Raw genomic sequence first — 14,197 nt, 5'->3', positions numbered from 1 at the left:
AATGTGCTAGAAATTGGGGTTTTCTCCTAACGTTTTTACACCTTGTGTTACATAATGTGGCATATCTTCAATTAAAACCAGTGTGTTCAGCATTGAATTTGCTACAATAATATGCCTTTATTTCAATATCCAAAATTTCTGACAACTGGGACCTTTCTCCGGGCACACACACATGTATGCATAGGAAGGATGTACATGTAACTGCAGCTTATCTTGAATTTAAAACTATGCCTATGACAGTCACACCCATGCTTATTATAACACAGGCTTGGCCAGTTAAGTTGCACAGCTATTTATGTTCTTGAGTCTAGAATACAAGGCAGTACTATGTTTTGGCTCTGGTCTCAACCGACCTATCCTTTTTTTTCCAAAAAGTATTATTCATAGGCTTTTTAAAATATAAAAAAGTAAAATAATGAGTTATTGCCCTTTGGTTTCATGACATTGGCACCACTGTGTGGAAGAAACTTTACAATCTGGTAGTATGTGTGTCCTTGTCGCAAACAGTTATATCCTTTTCTCAGCAGGCAGACCAAAATTTGGCCTATGCCATTAAAACTGATTATATGAAACTGATTTTTTTTAAAGTATATTATTATTATTGTGAGATCAGGGGTTTATTCAAAACTCAAAAAACTCTTCTCACAAGATGACATCTTGGCTCATCGAGCCAAACAACACTTCAACTTCAACAATGGCAATTGTAGAATTCACTGTACAATATTAGAAGAAAAAATATCAATGGAAAGCTCTCTCAGGACAATGAAAAATACTGCAAAAACATGACAACATTTTGAAACAATCTGTATACTATCACTTTTGATCCTGCGCTCAAGTTGAATTAATAGCAGTGAGATCTCCCTGGTAGGAGCTAAGAATCTGATATTGATAGCTGCCTCAGTTTTTGTAATCCTCTCTGCCAGGAAGCTTTGGAAAGGTCATTGAAATTCAGAATATCGCAAACCTTTTGTGGAGCACCAACTTCGGACAAGTAGTCATCAAGTGCCAAACCAAATTTATCTCTCAGGGAAGACGCACACCAATCCAGCAAAGGTCGTGGATCATTCACCAAGCTCTCAATCCGTTCTATCACTTCCTTATCCGAAGATGGATAGTTTTCGTCTTCTATCCACTCCATATCATCATTCAGATCGTACCCGGCTCGCAGCAACATCAAGGCTGAACCTGTGTGCCCCTCCTCCAGACAGATTTGGAGGCCTGAACCGAAATGACAAGCTAAAACTACTGGTTTTCCAAAGCTCAGAAATAGCTTCACAATGTGTTCATGACCTTGAAGCAAGGCAAACCACAATGGTGTGATGTCATTTAAAAAGTTGCTGTAAGCATGAAGGGGTTCATGATTTTGAACAGAATTGTCTTTGGCTTGAATGAGGGTGTGAGCGACACGCAGGTTGCCTAAGTAAGCTGCCATATGCAGTGGAGTCACTTGGACATCGCAGCTGGAGCACACGCTGCTCCCAGCAGCACGCCAAAATGTGCCATACGAAGGCCTCTGACACGATGCATTTGCCTTGAGAAGCATATCCACAATGCGTTCCTTCTGGTACATGACTGCACACAGCAACGGCGTCACTGTGTGACCACATCCTAATGATGGAAGAGAGAAAAAAAGGTAATCAATCATCTGAAAAAAGCAGGAAAACATGGTTGATACTGAGATCGATATCCTTAGATCTACTGTTTCTCTAAGTGGGGGAATTTGTCAAACTTCATTTAATTTAGTTGACCTCAAATTTCTATTTAATTTTTCTTCCTATATAATAGGCCTATGAAATTTTCATTTCTACTAAGCTGCAACATGATTCCAGTTTTATGCTATATGATTCAGTAAGATCCCACTTTTTTAAAAATAAAGTAATAGAGAATTTAACTAGTTGACACTTTTTCTTAACCTGCACATACGATCTATTTGGCAGGTCACACCTGGTATTCCTTTTTTTATTACAGTGGAATCCTGTTATAACAAGAGGGAGGGGACCGGTGCGAAATGTCCGTTATAGCAAGATTCTCGTTATTAGGGATCCAGTAATAAATTCAAGGGAAATAGTAAAGTAGGCCTTATCTATGAGTTTGGTGTTCTGTTTATTCCTTTTTTGTATTTCCCCTGATGATGATTTTGTTCAACATGATCTCTAGGTCTTACTTGATCAAAAATCGAATCATGTTTCTTTCTCTAGCACTAGCAATGTTGACAAATCGGCTTTGGCGATCAAAAAGAAGGGGCTCTGGCTCAAGGCTGACTTGCCCGCTATGTTGTTCCCCACCCCACCACACCCTGTGGTACGTTGCGTCTGCTTGCGCACGTCACACATTCACTCCATCTATCACAGCATTGTGACCTCTCCGTCCCGCACCAGAGAAGTGAGAGGCACGGTATGCCTAGATAATCTAGACTGGGCTGGCCTATCATCCGATGCGTTCTGTTTGTCTACGCATGCCACACCCTCCCCACTCATTCGCTCAGGCCTTTATTGTTGGTTCGCGTGGGCTCTCCCGTTCTTTGTTTCGGTGGATCAGCAACAACGTTCTCAAATAGCGAGGTTTTATATGTTTAACTGGTCTGTGTGCTGTGCACAGCAGCAGCAATATTCCGCTATAACCGACTCGCGTGACTGTCTGATTGCGCAATAGCAGTTTTTTATTTACAAAGATAAAGAAGGGAAAAAAACAGGGTTTTAGAATAGTGTCTTTATAACAGACTTCTCGTTGTTTCAGGACTCGTTATAAGTGGACTCCACTGTACCCTGAAGGTCTCGGAAACCCAATCTTGAATAAATTTAATATGTAGGTATCAAGGCATAGGACTCGGTCACATTCATATGTCAAATGATCAGCATGATGAGTTTATCTCTATCTCATCGTAAGCTTCCATAATGGTTTTTACTTTCCTTTTTCTGAAAAGCATCTTTCCAGGTGTATACACGTCACTCACTTTTGTGAGAGATTAAAAGAGGGCGAGAATGCAAAAGAAAAATGCACAAGATTCGATAATTGCAGCCATTTTATTTGATAATCAGATCAAGGACTTTTTATTCAGTACAAAGCACAAAAATAGGATAACTCCAGTCTATATTTTTGAGTTTTTTTGGTAAAGAGAGATTTATTTCCTGTAAAATTAGTGTTTATTGCCAATTCTAATCTCACCATCATCTTGACCCTGTTTTGCCCATTTTTTGTTGATTCTTGACTCCCGAGATCTCTATACTCAGAACCTGAACAGTAAATCCTTACAGACATTCCTCAAAGCCTTGAAGCTTATCTTTACATAATGTTGTTGTCATCCCTTTCCTACATTTATGAACTTAATGCAAAACAAAACTATAGCTCTTTGTAATAATAACCCTTGGCTTCTGTAACATTTTGCTAGCTACAAAGGGTGGAATACTGTAAGATGAAGTATTATTTCCCTGTTATACCAGTATCACATTTATTTCACATCGTCTACCTTTTGAAAATATAAATTGTGAGGTAGCTGCAATGCGCTCTAAATTTGTCTCAAATGCTGAGTCGCTGCGGAGAGAACCAGTAGACTTGGCCATTGCATCTTCATTAATGTCCACTCCATAGTCCAGAAGCAGAGCTATGACCTCTGGCCAGTCCAGTACAATCGCGGTGACCAAGGCTGAGCAGCCATCTCCGTCAAGACTTGAGTTAACGTTAATACCACTGGATAAAAGAAGTTGAAGGATCTCTAGTGTCTCTGAGGATGGAACAATAGCAGAACTGAATTTTGGAAAATTCAAGAAAAATGTAAGATTCATCATCAGATAGATTCCAAACACCGCTTTTTTTATATGAGGCCTTTCTTTTCAACTCTCTGATAACCTGACCAACAATCAACTGTTTAACCCTATCCGTACATCATGTTTTACTATCGTATCCATACGACGAGCGGAACTGTGCCATCACTTTCCTAAGAGGAAATTTGCTCGTTAATCCGATCGGTACACTTTGCATAGCAGTCTGTCAAAATGAATTTTGAGAAATACGGAGAGTTTCAAAGAGATCTTCGCACTAGAACTAGAAATATTTTAAAATGTGAAGAATACAACCCCTGGGGTACAAAATGACCCCAGGCGTACGGATAGGGTTAAATGCGTTTTTTCTCAAAACTTTATTTTTGAAAGACCCTATTTTACTAGAATCCTAAAATCTCAACTACTGATCAAGATACAGTACTGAAACTTTTCACACACGTGCAGATTTGGTTGTTAAAGGTCACTGACAAGATTTGTTTTTGCAAAAAATAGTTAATGCCAGAGAAATCTGCTTTTGAAAATCATTTTATGCTCAAAATTTCACCCCCCAAAAAGTACCTCACTTTGAAAGTCCTAAAATTCCAGAATATTGGGGAAGAATATTTAAAAATATGAGTCATAACCTATATACTATTTCTACTAAATTGATATTTGTAAAAAAAATTTAACATTATGCCTTTTGGTTTTCAAAATTTTAGGATTTTCCTAAGTATTATATAATTTCAATACGCCCCCCCCCCCCAGTATTACATAACATATTGGGGTTGAAAATGTTTTTAAAATTTTGAATTATTTCCTGGAGAGTACTGCATATTATGTGAAAGTTTGGCTTGAAAAGATGCATTAATAATGAAAATAGCTTTTGTGAGTACAAGAGCCGCACACTGCATCGAGTAGTTTTTACCTTATGTGCTCAGACCCGCACTGCATCACCGCAATCTTAGGTGCATCATCCAAGGACCTTAGAACAAAGGTTACCAAGTAAGCTCATGGGTGCATCATATTAAAATGCGAGTATGTAGCTCTCCTTCATGAAGAGTAAATTTTCGGTTTCTTTGCTGTACCTTATCTATCTTGAACTACATAGTAGGCCTACCATATTCCCATCATATTGCATCCATGTTGTCTTGTTTCAATGCGGGATACTGTGAAACTCAGACTCAACGAACTCGGATGCAATGACAACTCGGATTCAACGAAAGGATGTGAATTCCCCTTTTTTTATTAATCAAAATAAATAATAATAACTCGAATTCAACGTACACATAACTGAACAAGCTCGGATTCAACAGTCTCTTGCTGGGAGAACAGCCCCAGCTGACTTGGCTTCACTCATTTTTGTTTGTATCTTATGCGACCAATCAGTGGCCTTTTTTCAAAATATACACAAAAGTTGTTAGCATGCACACGTTTTAGCGTGTGTCAGGGTCAGATGGGCAGCCAGCACATGTGTGACTGTATGTGTGTGTGTCATGAGGGAGGGGGCACAAGCAGTCCGGGCGTGAAATGCCGGTTGAGATACAAACACATAAGTCACTTTTTTCCCTCTGAGTTCCATTGTATAATTCCCAGGTAACTATTCAGATAAACATGTACACTTACATACTCATTTTTGGGCTTTTTCTCCTCAAATATACAATGACTATTTTTTAAATTTAAGTGCAAGAAACTGTATGATAAATTTATCCGTTCCATACGAAATGCTCATGTCTCCTGAGAATTTTGGTAGGCCTACCATTCTTTTTACCTCTCGGTAAATTTTTTAGAAAATGGCAGCATGGTTTTACTATAATCAGTTAATGAGTTTGTGAAATTCGCATTTAACAGGTGTACCAAACATCTACACATTAACAGAGTACAACCACAATAACATAGCTCTGTGAATGGAGCCTGATTTTTTTCAAGACTGAGATAATTACAAATCAGTATTTTGTTGCCTCAAACTTAGAATGCTAAACTAACGAGAAGTACTCGGCTGACAGAATCTGGGCTGCCAAAACAATACCCTACCCCCCCCCCCCCCTTTTCCTCACCCCGCCAGACACGGAGTTCTATCATTAGCATTTGTTGCAGTCTTCTCAGAAGTGCGACTCCCTCGAATGTTTTATTTGACCGGGAATTGTGTGCATGTTCAATGCTCGTGCATTTTTAAGTACAATGTTGCATCTCACTCTAGACTTGATCTCCATGCACGGAACAACGTCAAGTCATTGGGACAGTATCAATATTTATTCAAACTATAATAATTGTATTTAAACTCTCTTGAACATCATGTAGAAACTTAGATGTTTTAGGGCTCAGTATGTATTTACCATGTGTTTGGGTGTGTGTGTGTGTGTGAGTGCATATGTGTGTATAGTGAAGGATAGCGAAGATATAAAAATACAATGGAGAGTGTGTGTGTGTGTTGTTTTTTTTTGGGGGGGAGGAGGGGTAAAAATATCATAGATCTCTATATTTACGTGAATTAGGACAAATTTATTTTATTCCATCAGTTACATTTTATAGAATTTCAAATCAAAATGACATGAATTCAATAAACTTTGTTTACATAGAAATCCACACAGTGTTTCTTCCTAAGCTGATTGCGCCCGACATCTCTCTTAAAATTAGGAAACCTAAATTCAAAGGAAAGTGACTCTAGTTAAAAGTTTATAACTTGAAAGAACTGGCAACATCTGAATCAAAGACATTAAAAAGATAACCTTATATACAGACTTGTTGATGCCTCATCTCTCTCAAAATACTATTTCACATTGACATAAAGTTGAACAGTTTCAAGGTGCAAAGCACTGATTTCATGACAAAATGTGAGGCAGCATGGTGAAATCAGTTTTTTTGCTCAACACATTTCATGCCATTTAACTCATTCTCTGCCCATTTTTATACCAGCTTTCACCAATTTTCTCTGTGCATCCGATCGTGAATGATACTGATAGGTGTGTATGTTCGGGAAGGACTTTCATAAGTAAAATTATATAAATTGGTAGTGTCATACATATTTTGAAAGGTAATAAAACGTAGCATTGAAATGTGTAAAAAAAATATTTGGTCAGGCAAAGGACGTAATTGATACTTGTTAGAGAACACGTCCATCAGATGGGACCTAATAAAAAGACAGACTAAATTTCCAACTTTGAATATAAATAATAATATTTGTATTTGTATTTCAAAAAAAGATTCCTACATTCATAAAATGAAAGTCACATTCAATTCCCTGCATGTTCATACAAAAACGTATGGAATTGTGCAATTCTAGAAGATTTTATTATCAGTTTTGTAACATCACTGTGACAATACCAAAAGTTGTAATGAATCAGAATTTGCCCGAGTTGCACTTGCTTGTCCAAGTCTAGATTTAGATTTAGACCTAGATCTAGGTCATTATCCACTTGATTTTCACTTCTCTTGGCTTTCTAATTTCCCTTTCATTTCCAAGCATATTCACTCACTTCCCTATCTCCATCTATCCTCTTTGCTGTCACTGTAGATTTAGATCTACGAATTATGTCTTTCACTCTTTTCACTCTCGATTCAATCATCGGCCGAAACAGAATCTAAAGCTAAGGATTTTAAGGACTAAGACAATATCATCTCTGTCCTCAAGTTTACTAAAGAAAAATTCCCTATTCTGTTTTACAAGTTATATGCCTACAGGGTCGTTTACTACCAGACCCAGAAAACATAGATAGAACTAGAAATGGGTGTGATCATCTTTCGTGTGAGTGTGAGGGTTTCACAAACACGCCACACAAAATACTTCAACAATTTCAATTTCCACCCACATACGTAGTTATAAGTTATAGACACTATATTTCGTTGTAGGAAGTTTCTACTTTTGAGATTTGTTTATATGTCGTTTCTTTGTGTCATGGCATTGTAGACTGGGGTGTCTGTGGACTGCCTGCCCTTACTGAGAAGGGGCCATATTCATGCAGAGGATAGGAAGGTACAAGGGGTTTTCATGAGACTGGAAAGACCGTGTAATTCTGGTAGGTTTCACGTTGCCCATTCCCCGCCACCAATGGCTAGTGGCTTAAGTTTTCTAATCTTTCTTGAGGTATCTGCCAAGTGGAAAAGCCATTGGATCGTCACATCCTGGGTCGTTGTGCCTTTACTAAGAGGTCCACGGTCAGAAAGCAAGTCAGGCATTCCGCTCGGTCCATCCCCTGCACCCAGACACTCTCAAACTGGCAGGTACCTTCTCAGCCACAGAGGGTGTGTTGATAAAAGCAGTAGAGGTGTTAGGTAGATTAGACACCCACTCAAGGGAGGGTAGGAGTGTGTTAGTGAGGAGCATAGCGTCTACCACGCATTGGTGGGTTCTGCCTCCTGCACCTTGTGGGGCCACACCTGCTCCCATGCTGTTGTTTTAGCCCCTCTAGGAAACGGGGGGGGGGGGGGGGGGGTTGGTTTGTTGGCACCAACAACTTGCCATTCGCCAGAGCCGTGTCAGTGCAAACAGGGATCACCACGGGCAGGTACGGTAAGCTGGATTGGGAGAAGCTGTTTGAGACGCTTAGGCATTTCTCAATATTTAAATGAGACCCATCACCAGTCCTTGATCCCCAGATTTGTTTATATCAAAACTTAAAATTATGAATCAAGTATTTACGAACTTAATAAAGTTTGAGTATAGCCTGTGCCGATGTATCGGTAATGGGGCGGAAATGGTGCGGTTGCGCTGCCGATATATCGGTAATGGGCAGAGAAAGACGTAAAGAACACATTTCTTTGTAGATTTTACTGAAAAACATTGATTAAAGCCATAAAAGAGGTAAATTTTCAGTTTCCACGGAATCTCAAGCTAATGAAATGACTCAACTTTGGCAGCCATTTTCTCGCTGTATTGCCCCCTGAAACCAGGCAATTCCCCCCCACATCTTTCAATCGCCTAAATCATACTATATCTCAACTTGTATCCAAGATAAACTGATATTTTTTTCATCAATAGCAAGGCATTAGACAGGGTTTAAGATTATCAATAACTCCATATATATATAATTGATGCAGTGCCTGATTTTACCACAAAGCCTCATTAATGTCTTCATCACAGGACAAAAGTATTTTAGTAGCGATTGTAAATTATATTCAATTTTTATTTTTTTAAAGCCCACATCAGTATGATTTTCATCCTCAATGATCATTCATCATCCAGTGCCAGATCTGCGACAGACATCGGCGATCATGATTTTCCATTCATTCCTTTGGTCGGATGCTCTCAGAAAAGCTACGTTTCCCTGATCTTTCCCTGTTACCCATTTGTTTAGGTTCCCTAAGTATGTTGTTCTGGGCCTACCCCTGCCTCGCTTGCCCTCAATTTTGCCAGTGAGAGCTAGATGTTCAAGACCCTTATGTCTATTCAGGTGTCCCAAAAACTGCATTTGTCATTTCCTGATTGTTTTTAACATTGAGCGTCCCACGTGGGCTTCATCAAGCACTACCTCATTTAATTTCGTTTCCTTCCACGATACTTTTAGCAGTCTCCTAAGAAACCACATTTCTGTTGCCTCTATTTTATTTTCATTGTCTTTAGTGATTGTCCAGTATTCACAGCCATATATAGATCTAGAAGGGTTGACCAAACATAGCATTTCAGGACTTTCATTTTGGTGTTCATTGAGATGTTTCTATTTTTCAGGATTGGGCTCATTTTATTGAAACTAGCCTTAGCCATTGCAGTTCTCCTTTTTATATCTGTGGAAGATTTGGCATCAATGATCATTGCAGACCTAAAGTTATAAGCATGTGCAAAGGTTATTCAACAACCCAAATTTAAAACATCTTCACACAGTACTTACTGTGTACGAGACTGAAACTACAATAAATTTATACTGCAATTCTGCCCCCCCCCCCCCCACCACCCCACCCCAAAGGTTTTGTTTTTTCCATATCAATGATTTTTAACTAGATCTAGAGATCTAGATATATATAGATCTAGATCTAGCTAGAGCTAGAGACTAACACCAGTGATCCTGAACAAAAACACAATTCAGGAGAGAGAAAAGAAAGAATGAAAAACATAACAAATGGATGCCTTGAAAAGGTATTCACCAAGGATACAAAGAACTCACTTGGCATTAATATATCTGGGAAAGCATGGTAAAGGGCGTTTTGACCTTGCCTGTCTCTAGCCTCAAGATCTGCACCAGACTCAATCAAAGCCTTGATCAGCTCCGTGTCCTCTCTCACGATTGCAGACATAAGGTCTGTTAGACCTTTGTTTTGATCACTTTGGGAATTATGTCTGGACAGCATGATTGGCAGTCGACCCCAGCTACCTAATATATTTTTCATAGAATGTTGTTTCATCTATTTCAAACGAGTACACTACGCCCCTATCGACTTCACTGGAAATGTCCAAGAGGTAGAAGATAGGGCTCAAGGAGGTCGCCATTTGTAAATAAGTCGTTAAGGGGGAGAATACTCTACTTGACTATAAACTCTAGACACAGAATTCTACACAAGTGTAGAATTCTGTGACTCTAGACCACAGAATAGAATTCTGTGCTCTAGACACAGAATTCGCTGTGAGGAATTGAAACTAAAACATGGCGGCCTGTTGAGGGCACCTTTGGCTGCGCCGCACAGCGAGGCTTCGCGTTGCTATGCACGCTGATGCTAGACTAGTGGTAGGGCTTGGAAGACACCTTACATCAGTATTTTAAAACTTTTTTCGAAGAGGAAATATAGTGAAATAGTCTAGTACATTTTTATTGCCAACAATATGTCACAATTGGCAATGTTACAATGTTTTTGTATTTGTATTGTTGGTTTGTTGTTTTTTTTATGATGGGATGGGATCTAGATCTAGATATCTAGATCTAGATAGATCTAGATCTCTAGATCAACTAGAGATCTTCACAATCACAATACACTTGATAATAACACTAATTATGAACATTAATTCTGTTGGCAAAATATCTAGATATAGTCTTGATTAGTACTAGATCTACGATAAAGGGGACGCTGACAGTATGCTCACTACAATAATATTGTCATTAAACTTAAGGCCATCCAAAGCAAGGAAAAAGGAACAATATAAGCCTTTTCTCCAATTTACTAGAAAGAGATAAATAAATTGAGCTTATATTGAGGAAATGTATTATTTCTCACTTTGAAAATTCATCTCTGTGTTTGCATCAGTAGTGTGTACAACAACATGCTTTGTTTAAAGCACGTGCGAGTCTAACAAATACAAGAGATTGGAGAATGTGTCGGTTGCACATAAAATACATAGGCCTATTGTACATGCTGCCAAAAACACAAAAATGCACAAAAGGCCTCAAAATATTGGTTTACACATAAAAGCCAATAATGCAAAACAAAGTAAACAAGAGTGGAACTGGCATATGTTTCCTGAATATATGTTCAAATTCATTTTCTGTGTGTTGGGAGTGTGATTTCTAATGCATGAATGATAGGCTCATTCAGATGTGATAATGAAGAAACTTGTGTTTACAGTCACAACAGAAAGAGTTCCATGGTGAGTGATCACTGGTCAAGGATTTCAGAGCTGTGTGCATTTTGACAAAAATGTATCCCCATACCTTGGATCACATGTCGAGGGGATGGGCTTGTCCCCCTGTAATCCCCGCACACAGTAAACAAACACATATTTTTTAACACGAATAAGAAAAAATAAATGGTCTCTTGTTACGGATAAAATTGAAGACCTGTTTCAATTCGGTTAATTGATAAAAGTGCGTATCGCAATGCGTTGGCCACCCCTGCCCTATAGGCCTATGCTATTTAATAAAAACATTCGCCAGACCTGGAATCTTTAATGCCCGCACACAGTAAACAAACACACATTTTTGAACACGTATAAGAAAAAATAAGTGGTGTCTTGTTACGGATCAAATCGAAGTCCTGTTACAATTCAATTAATTGATAAAAGCGTGTATCGCAAGGCATCGGCTAACCCAGCACTATTACGCTATTTTATAAATACATTCATCAGATCTGGAATCTTTAATCTTTAATTTTTAATCCCTGCACAGAGTAAACAAACACACATTCATGAACACGTATAAAAAAATAAGTGGTCTCTTGTTACGGATCAAATTGAAGTCTTGTTACAATTCAATAATTGATAATAACGCGTATTGCAATGCATTGGCTAACTCAGCATTATACGCTATTTAATAATACATTAGTCAGATTTGGAATCTTAAATTATAATCATAATTATATGTGCCCGCGCGTGGGAACTGAAAGTGAAAGAAATTGAAAATGCTTTCAAAAACAATTATGAAAGTAACATAATTAAAGTAGGACTACATGTGCTTATAAAGGCCCAAAAAGGTGTATGGATGCGGAAATGAATGTTTCGGATGAATATAATACGCTATCTCTACTACTGTAGCATGCCATCAAAAATTTGATGCGCAACTTATTATCAAATATCTAGGCTACTGAACTATCGAACACCTAGATCTAGATTCTCCTACTTTTACACAATGTCTTAGATCTATATCAATTCGTTTTAACCGATGAGTATTTTTTTTCAAACATTTGTACACATCTATAGGTTCTATATTATTCTAGAAATTTCTTTAAAGAAAATTCTTTAATAAATACTAGCCCAATATTTTAAAAAAATAATAAGCCCTCCTCCTTAAAAGCTAGGGTTACTTCCGAAAACGATAAATCGTGCCCTCAAGACGCCATTGTTTTCGGTTTTCAATTCCTCACAGGTCACGTGGTACAGTTCCCGTTCTATAAGTGTAGAATTCTGTGACTCTAGATCATCTCTTGCGTTGAAGGTAAATCCGTTGCTCAATGCTCTTTGCCCTGCCCACTGCCCACATGACCGGTGACTGACAGGTAAATGCTTCTATTTCTAGCTTAAGTTTGTAGGCCCTATATTTCGATGACCGAGCGCAAAGAGTGACTAAAATCCATTTTGGTCGAAATGGAGTAGGTCAAATCGATATAGGTAGTAAGATTTTGTCCGCTCTTTTAGCCTACTTCCGTAAAATATCTAAGCCATAGCTTCCAATCTCGATTTGTTGGGTTGTTGTTTTTTTATGTTATAGGCTAAAGATTTCAAAATCGTCAAAATTTCAAACGCGTCTTTCTTGAAACTGAAAAGTGGCTTATAGAATCTAGTCACTTCTACTTCTTGCGCTCAACCGTCGGTAGATCTAGATCTATACGGTATTTTATTTATTATATAGATCTATATAATTAGATGGTCAATTCCTTGGACACAAATATGCTTAGAATTGCCTCTACTATGTTCATGACAGGCTAGGGTAATACGATCTTTGACCTTAACATGGGGTTTTGGAAACTGCCTAAGTCATAGACATTTTACAGCTCTTAGGCTACTTGATCTCTTACACTAAGGTACCGAACAAGCGTACCCCACCCCTCCCCGGGCCGCATTTTTCAGTTCTTTTTGCACTCCCCATGATCCATACTGACACCCCACCCGTTTATTATTTTCCAGTTTGCCTCGACCGACAATCATGTGAAACATTATATCTAAATCTAGATCTAGATCTAAATATCTGAATTAAACCTCTTTTTTTGTCGGTGTGTTTAGATGGCAAATTATCCTCCTCAGTATTAGTACCGATACCGGGATGGCTACCTCAATTTTCTGTGCATTTTAAAAAGGCAGTTGCTATTTGCAATGCCTCGTTCTGAATAGCTCCCGTTCTACTTGCAATGCCGAGTTCTGAATAGCTCCGGTGCTATTTGAAACGCCAGTAGTGGAACTCGGATTCAACGAGGTCGCCGGGCCTGACCTAAAATCTCGTTGAATCCGAGTCTTCGTTATAGCAAACACGAGGTTTTGTGTAGATTATTACAGGCACTGAGCAAGTAATGTATAAAGAGAAGTTACAAGTAGTGCCTGAAATGCCTGCATGTTATGAGCTGTGTAAAAAAAAAAGACAGATTTGTTCAAATGCACACGCCTGTGTCATCTCGTTTGTTTACCTTACCAAAAAGTTGTGTTGCTGTTTACTGTTTAGAGCCTAGATGACGGCAACTTTTGATTCCATAGTCCATAGACCAGCGCTCAATTCATTACGTAGATCTACGTCAAGACTAGCTGATCATTGTAATAATGATCAGTTGCCCGGGGGGGGCTGTGACGCGTTTGTATCTGCGACGTTCAAAGCCCGGACCGCTAGTTCCCCCAAACCCAAGGAGTTTAGAACTAATGGAGCCTCCTCTCTCTCTCTTCGCGGCGTCGCGAGCAGTACGCCGCGTTGGGGATCAAATATGGCCGTCGAGTGTGGGCTAAATCTCGAACTGTGGCGTTTCTTTTTATAGAATCTTATCGGGCTGTGCCGCGTTGTGGGGGTGGGCGGGGTGGGGGAATGCACGCAAGGAAAAGGGGATGGGGCAGGGATGAAAGAGAAGGGGCGGGCCTTGGGAAGGGACGAAGGAGAATGGGAAAA

The 14,197-nt window shown here is 38.9% G+C and overlaps 2 protein-coding genes across 2 annotated transcripts in view; one reads left to right on the top strand and one right to left on the bottom strand.

Annotated features, from left to right (window-relative positions):
- Window positions 1-596: 596 nt before the first annotated feature.
- Window positions 597-10,292, bottom strand: LOC101858026 (ankyrin-3). The gene is made up of 3 exons (XM_005098266.3): window positions 9,854-10,292; window positions 3,467-3,721; window positions 597-1,608 (listed from the first exon to the last, which is right to left on the bottom strand). The coding sequence occupies exons 1-3, from the start codon at window positions 10,089-10,091 to the stop codon at window positions 872-874; spliced, it is 1,230 nt and encodes a 409-aa protein (XP_005098323.1). The 5' UTR covers window positions 10,092-10,292; the 3' UTR covers window positions 597-871.
- Window positions 10,293-10,383: 91 nt separating this feature from the next.
- Window positions 10,384-14,197, top strand: part of LOC101857641 (methyltransferase-like protein 27) — a gene marked incomplete in the record, with an annotated part of 16,266 nt that continues 12,452 nt past the window's right edge. The window contains 2 exon segments of the mRNA XM_013082495.2: window positions 10,384-10,411; window positions 12,479-12,608.

This window comes from Aplysia californica, unplaced genomic scaffold, assembly GCF_000002075.1.
Source record: "Aplysia californica isolate F4 #8 unplaced genomic scaffold, AplCal3.0 scaffold00177, whole genome shotgun sequence".
Taxonomy (NCBI): Eukaryota; Metazoa; Mollusca; class Gastropoda; order Aplysiida; family Aplysiidae; genus Aplysia; species Aplysia californica.
Note: the sequence above shows the minus strand (reverse complement) of the source record. Positions and strands in the feature narration are given on the sequence as shown.

What these genes read in the sequence shown, in the direction of transcription:
- LOC101858026 (XM_005098266.3), bottom strand. Translation starts at nt 10,091, where the DNA reads ATGAAACAACATTCTATGAAAAATATATTAGGTAGCTGGGGTCGACTG. An exon ending in CCCAGATATATTAATGCCAA is followed by an intron (nt 3,722 to 9,853) that starts GTGAGTTCTTTG and finishes TTCCATCCTCAG; the next exon opens with AGACACTAGAGATCCTTCAA. An exon ending in ACAATTTATATTTTCAAAAG is followed by an intron (nt 1,609 to 3,466) that starts GTAGACGATGTG and finishes TTCCATCATTAG; the next exon opens with GATGTGGTCACACAGTGACG.